General features: G+C 28.0%; 1 protein-coding gene across 2 annotated transcripts in view; it reads right to left on the bottom strand.

Annotated features, from left to right (window-relative positions):
• Nucleotides 1-10,505, bottom strand: part of LOC117172343 (ankyrin repeat and LEM domain-containing protein 2) — a 25,847-nt gene extending 15,342 nt beyond the window's left edge. Inside the window, exons 1-5 of one of the 2 annotated variants that reach the window (XM_033360156.1) lie at nt 10,202-10,505; nt 7,583-7,923; nt 6,652-6,954; nt 6,398-6,550; nt 607-878 (exon numbers count right to left, since the gene is read on the bottom strand). In XM_033360156.1, coding sequence (XP_033216047.1) covers nt 607-878; nt 6,398-6,550; nt 6,652-6,954; nt 7,583-7,923; nt 10,202-10,391 — 1,259 coding nt within the window. In that variant the 5' untranslated portion in view covers nt 10,392-10,505. The remainder of the gene's footprint in view (nt 1-606; nt 879-6,397; nt 6,551-6,651; nt 6,955-7,582; nt 7,924-10,201) is intronic. The other variant, XM_033360155.1, reaches the window with a different exon arrangement.
• Nucleotides 10,506-13,604: the final 3,099 nt, after the last annotated feature.

Below are 13,604 nucleotides of genomic sequence, written 5' to 3'. Positions count from 1 at the left end.
ATTCACTTTCTCTAGAAATTAATATATTTAGATCCATGACGGTTTCTTATTTAAATTTTGATTAGGATAATTTTTTATTTTTAATATTTTCCAATTTAAGCTGATAAATTGTAAATTCACGATATTTAAAATGCTCAATTTCTTAAATTTTGAAATATCAAAATGCTAAATTTTTAGTACTTTAATTAAAATTTTTGAAACCTTCCAATTATATTGTTCAAGTTTAAACATTTTAGTTTTTAATCGTCCAATACCTTCTTGATTTAAAAAAAGTGAGAGTCTTTTTAAATTCCATGTTTAAGCAATGCAATAAAGGAATGAATACTTTAATGAAAAATCTGTCATTTTAAGCGCTTCACGTTTAAAAATGTTCAACTACCAGTATCTACATTTTGAAATCCTCAAACTTGACAGCTTAAAATTTGAAAGTATTCCATTTTGAATACATTATATCTCAATTGTTCAACTTTTAACGCAATTTTTTAAAAGTTGGAAACCTTTTATACATAATTTAGTTCACATATTTACATGACTTTAAATCTTGAAATGACGAAACTAAATTCCTTTCCTAGATATTCAGATACTCTGTTCTTTTGAGACACTTACCTACCAACACTTTCCAGACCCTTTTCTGTGTCTTGTAACCTAAAAGACAAGTTCATGGCAGGACTTCTGGGACTACTTGGGAATTTAATAGAATCTACGGATTTGTTGTGCGCATTTTCTCGCGTTGGAGTGAGGGTTAGTCTCGTGGAAGTTCCCTGAAATCGAGGTGGAGTTTTCCATTTTCTTCTAAACTCCACGGCCTGGGTCTTGGTCATTGGCCCAGCGAAGGCACGAACTTCTACTCTAGGACTAATTGGATCCACGTTTAGCCTCTAAAAACAATTGCAAACAACAAGCAAAATTAAATGTTTTTTTCTATATCCTCTCTTGTGTCGTACATTGCAAGAAGATTATCAATTGCAGGATGTCTAGCGATTTTTGGAATAAAATTAAAGGTCGTTTCAGGATTCTTCAGATCACCTTTTTTGCGTACATCAAATAATAAAATAACTATTTTCTATTGAGAATGGTTAAACTGCGATGCGCCACCTGGCGACAAAAAATCCGAACCTAAAAGAATAGTTACGATTTTAAAGATGCATTTTAATTTGCGCATAAAAATTTTTATTATGACATTATGAGAATTTTTAAATGCAGCTTTAAAGACTTAAGAAATTCAAAATTTGAAGCGTTTGAAATCGAAAATTTTAGATAAAAAAAACATTCTTAGCTGATCAACTGTGAATATAAATTATTAATGATTTTTAAAATTGAATTGTTCTTTAGGATTTAACAAGTGAATAATAATTAATTTTACAAGACGATTCGAAATCAGTTCCCAATTTTAGAATTTCCAGTTTCTAACGTTAAAAATTATGTAAACTATTTCAATTGGAAAGTCTTATTAGTTAAACAAATGTAAGCGCCTCATTGAAACTTCATAAACTGTTTTCAATTTTAAAATAACCTTAAAATAATATATTCATAATTAAAAGCTTTTTTTAAATTTCACATATTATTTTAGTCTAAAATATTCTATTTTTAAACCATTCAATTTGAAATTTTTTAAATAAGAAAAATAAGAATTAATTAATATTTAGATATATCTGACTGGTTATTTAAAATCAGTAATTATAGTAAAATATTAAAAACTAAATTTAGAACGTTAGATTTTAATTGTTCTATTAACAAAAATATTTAATTTGTAAGTCAAATTTTTGAACTTTGATGTATAAATAACAATTGAACATATATTATTCTATAAATAAATTCAAGGAATTTAAAACAAAATATAGATTTTGGCACATTTCGTACAGAAAATTTAAAAGATTTTTAAGAATTATGAATGGCTTAAGGAGATTAAAAACAATTATTATGAAAATTAATAATTACTTTTATTTTGAAAAGATAATTTTGAGTGATTATTCAAAAAGATTTAGAAAGATTTACAAAATGATCAGACATGAAATTTGGAATCAATGTAAGGATTTTTAACCATTTAAAATATAAATAATTTAACTTTTAATTTAAGAAGTGTTCAAATTATAAAAAATGTAATAGTTCAATTTTTAATGTTTCTGGCTTAAAATTGCTTTGAATTATATAATTTTGGAAAAATTTAAATTTATTGATTGATTCTTTAAGTTAGACTTTGGAGAATTGAAAATGATAACGTGGATTTATATTTTTAGAACTGAATCTGAATCTCTGAACTCTACAATTACATTTGTAATTTAGCTAATTAACTGCACTTAATTAAAAATTGTTCAGTTTAAAAGTAATAGTAGGTTCCATTTTATATGTGTACATTAATGAGCATTTGAATCAGATGTGAATACATAATTATTGAATTAAAAAACTTTTAAACTTCAATTTTAAAGTTAGAAATTCAAAGTTCAACTTTGAGTGTTTTCATTTACAGCTCAGTTTTGATTAATTCAAATGGAAAAATTTTTAGCTTTAGATCTCGATTTTCTAAATTTCATTGACCATGACATATTTTTGCGTACCGGGAATTTTTTCCTTGGATTAAAACGGCCACCCTAAAGAGTCTATTATTCGTATTCTTCGCATAATCTGGATAAAATATGTCACTATATACATTAATTAATGTTTATTTAAACTTAAATTCCTCGAAACTTGCATAAAATAGCGAAATAATTGTTTTTTTTTTGTTTTTGTTTAAACCTCTTTGACAAAAATGTGTTTTTTTACTGTATAAGATGGAAGTTCTATCTAAAACTATTTGTTTTTTTATGAAGATTTGTTTTTAGTATTCAATCATTATTTTATACTTCACAAAACAATCGTAAAAACACTTTTATGCAAAATTAATTTACAACTTTAAAATTGTACCTACTCTTTATAGTTCCAGTTTTCGGCACCAGGTGGCGAAGTGGTAGACCACCATTCCCAAAACATATAAAAAAATGTGCCATTGAATTTTGTTATTGTTTAACAATTCCTAATAAATTTTTAATAAATTTTTTTCGAATATAAGGTCAAAGTTTTAATGGCATTATAACAGGTTTCCCTTATGAAATGGCTAGAAATATCAAATTTATCACACTAGTTATAAATAATATGCAACAAAGAAAGTACACATGATGCCTGACCACAAAAAATTGCAGATCGCTAACAAATTTCAGGCAATCATTTTGTACGTTGAAGAAGATATTTAAACATAAAAAACTGCTTGAAAAAATTAATTTTGTAATAACTTTTAAACAGAAAGATTTCTTCTTCTAGATGAGATGTTTGTTTTATACTATACTAATAAAAATTTTAATTAATATTTGCATTTCCTATGATTTTGTTTGCTTTTCGCGTGAATTTTGTCTCGCGACTTTTGCTGTCTCTCAAATGTTCACTTTAGATTAAAATGATTAAACTTCGCAAATTATGATGCATAATTTAAAATATGATTATTTTTAACAACTTAATTGCAAGATCATAATTTAACCTTTAACTGGCATTCTAGGTAAATAATACCCCAACAAATTTTTGAACTCGAAATAACCGTACTAAATTCGAGAAAATGGTCTACGTGTCGACTTTTACCAGTAATTGACATCACTAACTAAAGGTAAAGTGGGTTAGTATAGAGCGGCAAACGTCAGCATACGTTAGACACCCGCTCAAAGTAGACCTTGTAAAACTGTGGGGTCTTTATTACACGTTGTGCCGTCAGTAAGAAAAAAAGTGATTTTCAACAAAAATTTGTGCCATTGATATTAGTGATTTTCGTTCAATTTCAAAAGTAAGTTTATGATCTAAAGTGAAATAAATTTTTGTTTAATTATTTTGCACGTTTACAATCAAATAAATGCACGTAATCGCCCGATGTGCCATGAGCACCGCGCAGGCCTTTGCAGCGAATGTGTAGGTTTGAAAGAGTAATTACAACTTTGAAAAATTGTTTTTTATGTTACTTTTGTATTTTTTATTAACTATTTTTGTGCATTCAAATAAAAATAAATTGATTCGAAAATGGAAAAATATGGGGTTTTATTTGGTCATAAAATCGAGTTTTCATTTTGCAAGATAAATACCTTTTTTGGAAGCATCAATAACGCAGTAATTTTGTTCTTCAAGTGTAGTATTTCAAGAATATAACTCAAAACTTTTAGGTAAAAATATTAAAAATTGCGTGTTATGAATTCTTAAGTAAAAAACTCACTTTTTGTCATTTTTTTCATTTTTTAACTATCTTAAATTAAACTAATGACTATAAAACCGTTTCCATTTAAAATAAAATCTCTTAAACTAAATTACATAATTTTTTTGAGCAAAAATATTCAATACCGGCTTCGTGGGACCTGTTTGAATACGTGGAGTGAAAAACACCAGTAGTGCCATTATAGCTTTAAATGCGAACTTTCAAAACAATTTAGTTTTTGAGGCATTAAAACGATAGTTTTCTTGCTTCAAAAGATTACATTCTAAAATATTTGGTTTTAAACTTCTTAATTTCTAGAGGTCTTCAACTTCACAATTTCGTAATTCACATAATCGTAAAATACCTAATTTAAAAACTTAAAAGTTGAATAATTTTTAGTTTAAAGGATTTGTAACTAAATAATGTTTAATTAAATCTCTCCAGAATAAATTAAAAACAATGAAAAATTAAAAAACTAATTTTTCAAATTCAAACCTTAAAAGTGAGTAGATTTTAGAACTAGACATTGAAAATTGAGGCCTTGGATGAAAGAAGGGCACATAGGCCTACATGCCCCTTTCCCATAAATTTCGTTAAACGCGCCTCGACCTACTGCAGTCGTAGACTTGTTGTACTAAGAGTATAACGCGTTCAGTTAAATTAACTAGCTAATGCGCCACGCTTCATTATAACGTGTTCGCGGAAGAAATTATTATTTTCCAGTATAATAATGTTAGTTAAAAAATAAGAGATTTAAAAAAACGATGTATTAACTTTTTTAACGATATTATTCCATTTCTGGAAAAATTGCATGTAGCCAAATGTTTGAAAACTATAATATTAAAAAGTTAACATGAATAAGTCATCATTTTGCGCATTAATTCTTTGAAGGATAAGTTACTTTACCTAGTGCAAAATCCAGTTTATATATTGTACAAGTTTTCACCTACTTATACCAAAACAAAAACTTCTTCCTTAATTTTCTCGAAACGCTACTTTGGCTTATGTGCCCTTCTTCCATCTAAGGCCTCAATTTAATTATTTTTTATTTGAACATGTTTCATAACATTAAACATACCAAATTTAGCTTAAAAAAAAAAAAGAATTTCGAATTGAAATGCTTAAAAATGAGAATCTTCCCAAATTGGATACACAGCGATCTTGTACTGTATCATTATTTTTTATTTTCAACATTTCTTATAATTGTTCGATTCTTAGTCAAAGATTTTGAAAAGGAATAATTTAAAATTGAGAAATATATGATTGGAAAATTTTAAGAATGAATAATAATTCTAAATGAAGTGTTCAAAAGTATAAGATTTGAAATTAAAAAGTTAAAAATGGTGCATTTGAATGGTTCCATTTTGAAAAGTATTATTAACAATTTAAAAAATAGTTTCGTTTAATTGTTAACGTTCCGCATGTAGACATTTTTTCGTTTTTAATGTTTTATATTTAAAATCACATTCTATTTTGAGCGCTATTTAAGAGTTCAGTTTTCAATTTCAAATTGTGAAATTTTTTGAAAAAAAAACTATCAAATTCAAAATTATTTAACTTCAAAAGTTTTCTATTTTAAACGATGTTAATTAAAAATAAAACATACCAAAATCTTTCGAATTTTAAATGATTCGATTTTTAAAGTTATAATCCGAAAATATGCCATTTTGATAGTTTTGAATCAGAAATTATACAATTTCAACTCCTCTCTAATAAAATTGTCTAATTTTCAAAATTGTAGCCTGAAATGTTTCTACTTTGATTTAAAATTGTTCAATTTCAAACACTTTCAAATTATTAAACTTTAAATGATTTTATTTAGAAATAATACAAGTTCATTCCTTTTCATTCCATTTAAAATATTGTCTTTTTTTAATGTTCCTTAATTTACAATTGTTTTTCATATATGTAAACGTTTGTAATTCAAAATCATCCAATATATTTTTCTTTATTTCAAAAGCTAACACTTCGAAATTCTTCCAAATTCTCTTCACCTCATATTCGAAAATTCGTCTCTTACTAGATTTTTAAATTGTATATATTTTTAAATTTAGGAAATAAAAGTCCAGATATGTGAATGCGCGCCCCGCGTACGTGCATTTGCTCCTAGCAACAAAATAATTTAAATTTAAGGTCTTCATGGAAAATTTCAAGATTTCCAGGTCTTCAAGAATTGAACTAAAATTTACTTACGGGAGGGCTCGCTGGAGAAAAGGGTTCCCCGATAACAGGTTGTAACGTGCTATCGTCGGACCTCAAAACTGGAACGTAAAATTGGTCCTCTAATAAACCACGGATCTCCCTCTTCAATTCTTCATTCTCTCCATGTTTTCTTGCACAAACTAACTGCAATGAAAAATTTAAAGATTTAATCAAATATTATTTATATACTGAAAAAATAAGTAAAAAAGTCAGAGATAAGGAAATCTCATAAAATGAGAACTTACCTCTAAAGGCGTTTGTTTATACTTATTCAGGAGTGTTTTTACACATTGTGAGTAAGAGACGAGCACTCTGACTGCATCAACCTGTCCAAATTTTACCGCAAAGTGCAGCGGCGTTTCGTTTAATCCTTTGTCTGGAGTATTTAGGTAAAGATCTAAAAGAATCTCTCCTCTTTGTTGATCAACGTCGCCGTAAAGCAACTGCACGAATTTCGGATTGGCTATCGTGCTTAGGATGAGTTCACACATGGCTCCTGACCGGGAAGCTTTTGAGGAAACATGCAAGGCATTATATCGAGAACCCTCCTGAAAAATAATTCAAAATGAATTACTATTAGTTGGGATTAGTCAAGTTTCAGAAATAATCTTATCACAATTAAATTTAAGGAGTAGCCGTATTAAACGAGGAAAAAAATTGCCGATCATTTATTTGTTCGCAAAAATTTGTAACGGCTATTGAAATTAAAAAATTAAAAATTTTAGAGCTGAAAATGTTTTCATTTGAAGTAGGCAAAACTGAAATGCAAACTAAATCACTTAAAATGGAACTCAAATTTAAACTTTTACGATTGAAGCTTAAATAAGGTTTATTTCGAAAGTTTTAAACTCAAACGCATAATAATTTAAACGTAAAAAATAAAAGCTCTTAACACTTTTTAATTGACAATTTTTAATTAAAAGCCTTCAAACTGCACAATTGTGCAGTTTAAACTTCTATAAATTGAACAGTTTAAAGGTTTCCAGATTTTTAGAAAATATTCGGAAAAAAAATCCGAAAATTAGAAGTTAAATTATTTTTATTTTAAGTCATTTTAAATAAATATTTGTCCAATTGTTATTTAAATATAAAAATTCAGCACCTTGATTTGCAAAATAAACAAAGTTTTAAATGGAACAATTAGAACGGTAAGGTTCAAAATCTAAATTAATTCACCTGTAAAATTGCTGGCGTATCTCCACCGCTGACTAAATATCTGGGATTTTCCCAGATGGTCGATCTAACTCCATCTAAATCACCAGCTTCGATAAGTTTCCTAAAACGAACCAAATCTTGTGACTTCGGACCTTTGAAATTGCTGGCTCGTTCCTCGCCAACGGCTGGGACTGTTTCGGTGATTTCCAATTTGGAATTATCCAAATTAGGCTGTTCTCCGCCATTTCTTGAGAAATTCTCAGCCTCCAAACGATTTTTGAAAGTTTTTAATCGACCACTCTTTTCGTTTTTAATAAACTTTAAAGCATCGCTCTTTTCAGTAAAAACGTGAAGGTCGATTTCTGTAAATTTAAAATCAAATATTTCACATTGTAAAATTGTATTAAGCGGCTCGTTTTTTTCCGGTTTTTTTACAATAAAGGGCAAACCGGAATTTAAATGAGCTATTGAAGCTTCACATGTATAATCTCTATCTGGCCCTCTTTCGTACCATTAAGCACAAATATATAGGATTGAATTCATAAACAACTATTTACCATACTGACTTGAGCGACTCAGCCCAAAATTTGGGGGCAAGTCGCACACTCATAAAAGAAACTAAAAGAAAAGTTCTTAAAAGGTAAAGTTGACAGAAAAAGTAATTATTTTTAAGTTTTCTAACCATTTTAAAGAAAATAAAGCTGTTAAAACGTATGGGTGGTAATGCTAAATTATCTGCTTATTGTTATTTGGAAAAACACAAGACTTAGTTTTAATTTCACGAATTATAAGTAAGGTATATTACAATATATGTTACAATTCCATATATTTTCAACTTTTTGAACGTTATAAAAGGCATTTTTTATCATTTGAATGAAATGATTATCCGGGGAAACAGGAATAAATTTGGTTCATAATAAAATACTATGAGCCTCTTTTCCCACAAAACCGAAAATTCTTATAAGTCATTCTACAGGATCAAAAAAATATCGTATCAATGTAAAAATTTGCATAAATCTTTTCGGGTGCTAGAAAATATGATCCATTGGACAAATTTCTACAAACCATTAGATTTAGAAAGTGGTCCATTCATAAAACTTCTAATGTGAAATAGTTTAGTTTAAAAAAAATGAATGGCAAAAGTTGTTGAATATTCCCTCCATTTCAACATAAACAAATGTACATAAAACATATTTTAGGAAATTAAAAAATTCAATGTATTTTTAATCTTATTAACACAAATGAACCATTTTCTATATAATGGGAAACGTTAAATAATAAAATTTCAATGAACGAAAAACTTAAAATTAAATAGGTTTCTAGCAACAATTCGGTAATATCATGAACAGACGAGAATTTTATTAGTCGGAATTTTCAATTGTCGGACACTTCTAATTTCTAATATTTTCTTCTCCGGGAATTTTCCAGTTTCAGGATTTTACATTTGTCCCTAAAAAATGGATCCTTTTTGGTTAAAAATGCAACTGTTTAGTTGAAAATAAATCTATTTTGGTTGAAGATTCAACTACCGGGTTAAAAGTTGAACTCATTTTTAAAAATTCATTCACCTGGTTAAAGATTCATCATTTTATTTTAAAATTCATCTATTTGGTTCAACTTTTAAGACTTTCTATTTGAGATGGTAACAATACCATTAGAAAGTGGTCCATTTATAAAGTTTCTAATGTAAAATCGTTGAGTTTTAAAGTTATCATGTAAAAAGTTGTTGAATATTTCTTCCTTTTACTAATAAACAAATGTACATAAAACCTACTTTGGGAAATTAAAAAATGCAATACATTTTAAACCTCATTATTACAAGTGCAGAATTTTTAAAATTGTGGGAAACCTTAAATAACAATAAGCTAATATATTATAAATTTTGTTCAAATAATTAAAAACATAAAATTAAATATGTTACTAACAACAATTCGGCAATATTATGAACAGGCGAGAATTTTATTATTCGGGAATTGTAAATTATCGGCCACTTAATTTCTGAAAAATTATATTTCGAATATTTTCTTTTTCGGCAATTTTCCAGTTTCAGCATTTTTCAGTTGTCCCTGAAAAATTAATTTCTTTTCATGAAAAATCTATCTCTTCTGATTAAAAAGGCAACCGTTTGGTTGATAACAAATCTTTTTTAGTTAACGATTCAACTATCTGGTTGATGGTTGAACTAATTTTTTAAAAATTCATTCACCTGGTTGAAGATTCATAATTTTAGTTTGAAATTCATATCTTTGGTTCAAATTCAACGACTTTATATTTGAGATGGTAACAATAAAATTAAAAAGTGCTCTATTTATGAAACTTTATCTAGATGAATATTCCATAAAACAAAATAAATACAAATTTTACGTGCTAAAAAATAAGTTATACTGCAACTGAAATCCATAATTATTTTCACAAAAATTCACTAAAACAATCAATTTCAAAAGTTCCCCATTCTATTAACAAAATATGAACACAAAAAACGCAACGTTTATTATGTTTACCGAATTGGGTGCAGCAAGATTTGATGCAAACTTCAAGATGATGATTCAGGAAGGATTTTGCAAAGCCCTCAATAAGATTATACGAACCTGATGTGAATTAAAAATTGCAATATATATTAAAAACTTCAAAAAAGCTTACTGGAATCGCCTTGACCATTTTCGTGTGGAATATGAACTGCGTGAAAGAGGCCTTCGTTTGAATCGAGGTTAGGTTCTCCCGAGCACAAATCTTGCACTTGGGGCTCTTCTTTTTCTGTATTCATTCCAGAATTTAATCGTAGAACTTCTTGAAAATACTCTACGAAAGACGATATCACGCTATGTGACATATGTCACGGGTGAAAATACCCGCATGTAGAAATGTAAAGACGAAATATATTTACGAGTTTACGTGCCAACGTGATTTCTAAACCCGACAATAACGAAGACAATATGTCAAAATTGTTGTGGGAAATTTAGGAAATGATCATGGAAGTTTCAGGAAACTTACTAGATTCACGAATTCCGGAAAGACATGACGCTCGGCAAAATGGCGGTGCTCAAAATGGCGCAATCAAACTTTCAAATTTTAAACGTAATTTTTTCGAGAAAAAAAGAAAACATGGTGAAATATTGAGGGGAAAGCAGGAAGAAAAAGGGAAAGAAGGAGAAGACATTTTATTTCGGGCTACTTCAAATGACAACAGAAAACTTCCGAATGAAGAAAGATGGTAGAATTCTGATTTTATAATGCATTTTCACTTTTATCGACAGTTTTAGCCAGAGATGAGGTGGACAAACTGTGCATGAAAATATAAACTTGTGGGCGCTGCCTTCTGCTCAATTAGTTACCACAAAGATATCTTTGTTGCCGATCTGAAAGTTTCAAAAGACTTCGGTGGTCTTCTATTTGTATCTCGATCCCCATTAGAAAGAAATTGACGATTTTGATGTTTCGCGTTATTCTTAATTTCATGCACGAGTCGATTTTGAGGTTATGTTTTACAGGTGTATATAATATGGGTATTATTACTAATATATACAGGGTGGACACGCTGAGGCTTACATACATGGCGAGTTGAATGCTACCCTAATTGTATAACAGCAAGGGAGAAGCCATTATACAGGGGTATTTTCATATTTCGCGCCTTTAAAGTTGCATTCGGATCGGCCATTCGGCCAAGCTATGTATCTTCAGATCAAGTTTATGATAGTTTCCATGGTCGCGTTCGAAACTTAGAACGGTTATGTTCAGATTTACCTGTTTGCCCTAATCGCTGTCAGTAAATGTAGGCAATGTCAATATAAAGTTTACGCATGTAATATTTCACTCACTTTATTTGAAACATATCCTGTATATTCATAACATACCTTTTTTATGCAATAAAAATAAGCGTAAAGCACCATTCACTCTTCGCCAACTAGAAGCGCAGAATATTATTATTACTATTTTATAGTATTTGTCACTCAGAAGCCATTCTATAATGTTATTGGCACGGAAAAACAATGACGTTTACTAAAACTACGTTTTATGAAAATACCCCTGTATAATGGCTTCTCCCCTGCTGTTGTGCAATTCAGGTAGCATTTAAATCGCCATGTATGTAAGCCCCAAAGTGTCCACCCTGTATATTATTGATGTTAATATTATAATTATAAAATATAATATTAATATTAATAACAATTTGACTATTCTTAAATATAAATAGTTCAAAGTTTAAATAAAATAATTCGTTTTCTGCAAAAAAAAAGATTTTGAATAAAATACATAAATTAAAAAAAATTGTTGAAATTTTTTTCAACAAAATAGCTAAATTTTTAAACAAAAATTTAAATTTTTATCCAAAAGGCTGAATTGTATACTAAAAAAAACGGAATTTTTAATAAAATATATGAACTTTGCACAAAAGAAATTTATTTTCCACCAAGTCTAATTTTCCATACAAAAATTAATGTTTAATCACACTTAATTTTTCCACAAAAAAGAATTATTTTCTTGTAATTAATATAAATTAATTTTTAAACAAAAAAAACGAAAATTGTCTACAAAATAGATAAATTTTCAGAAAACAATTTTTTTCAACTAAATTGATACATCAACCAAAAAAAAAAACTATATTTTTAATAAAGCAGTTCCAATTTCAACCTGAAAAGTTGAAAATAATTAAAATTCTTTAGAATTGCTTTAAGTTATTAAAATTAATTGAAAATGTTTGGAATGTTTTAAAACATCCTAAAATATTAAAAATTATTTGAAATCTCTTGAAATTTTGCAATGCTCTTGAAAATTCTTTGCAATTTTAAAAATACCCTATAATATTTCAAATCCTTTAAAATCTCATACTAAATTATTAAAATCAATGGAAAATTTCTTGGAATCTATTAAAATGTCCTAAGATATATCAAATCCTTTGAAATCTTATATTAAATTACTGTAATCAATTGAGAATTCCTTGGAACCTTTTAAAATACTCTCAAGTATTTCGAAACCATCAAAATTTATATTTCAAGATATATAAGGTACTTTGGAGTATTTTTAAACAATCCCACTATAATTGTTCAAATTCTTTAAAATTCCTTTACATTATAAAAATGAATTGAAAATTCATTGCAATCTTTTAAACATCCCCAACTATTTAAAATCCTTTCAAATCTTTTGAAATCTCTTGAAAATTCCTTGAAAATTAAAAAAAACCCCTAAAATATTTTTAATTTTTTACAATCTGATATTACATTATTGAAATCAATTGAGAATTCCTTGGAATCTGCTCAAATATCTTAAAATATAATAAATCTTTCAAAATCTCATATTAAATTACCTTAATCAATTGAAGATTCCTTGCAACATTTTGAAATACTCTCAAATATTGCAATACCTTCAGAATATTTTGACCTACCTTGACCTCTTTCTTAAGATTTTTAAAGTACTTTAAAATTCTTTGAAATTCCTTCAAATTATAAACATAAAATGAAAATTCCTTTACATCTTTTAAAATATCCTCAATTATTGACAATCTGTTGAAATCTTTTAAAAGTTTTTAAAGCTCTTGAAACTTCCTTGAAATTTAAAAAATACCATGCAATATTTCAAATCATTTAAAATCTCATATTAAATTACTGTAATCAAATGAAAATTCCTTGTGTTACGGCGTAACAATTCATATGAATATTTCCATTATTTTATATTTTTATTTTGTTGTGTGTGTGTAGATTATAAGGATTTCCATACTCTTTTACAGCTGCCAATATCATAATTTCACTTTCTCTCATTTTGTATTGCGATAACCTTCAAGCTCTTTCTTCGAGACATTTGTACAACGCCTAGCTTGATTCTTTTGTGTTATTCCCTTTATGGCAGAAACGTGCTTTTCCGTTCCTTTCGTGAAATAGTCTCTTATAGCTTCGAAAATCTGTCTTTGAAATTAGTATTTTTAAAATTTTAAAGTTTATGCTCATCCTCTCAATGGCTTTATGGAGGGTCAGCTTCCTCATCTGTCTTCCTCGAATTTAGGACTTAGGACTTTAAGTTGTCTACCTAGCGCCTCCAAATTCCCCCCCCCCCC

Source organism: Belonocnema kinseyi, chromosome 5, assembly GCF_010883055.1.
Source record: "Belonocnema kinseyi isolate 2016_QV_RU_SX_M_011 chromosome 5, B_treatae_v1, whole genome shotgun sequence".
In the NCBI taxonomy this organism is placed as follows: Eukaryota; Metazoa; Arthropoda; class Insecta; order Hymenoptera; family Cynipidae; genus Belonocnema; species Belonocnema kinseyi.
This window is presented reverse-complemented; position numbering and strand designations above follow the sequence as displayed.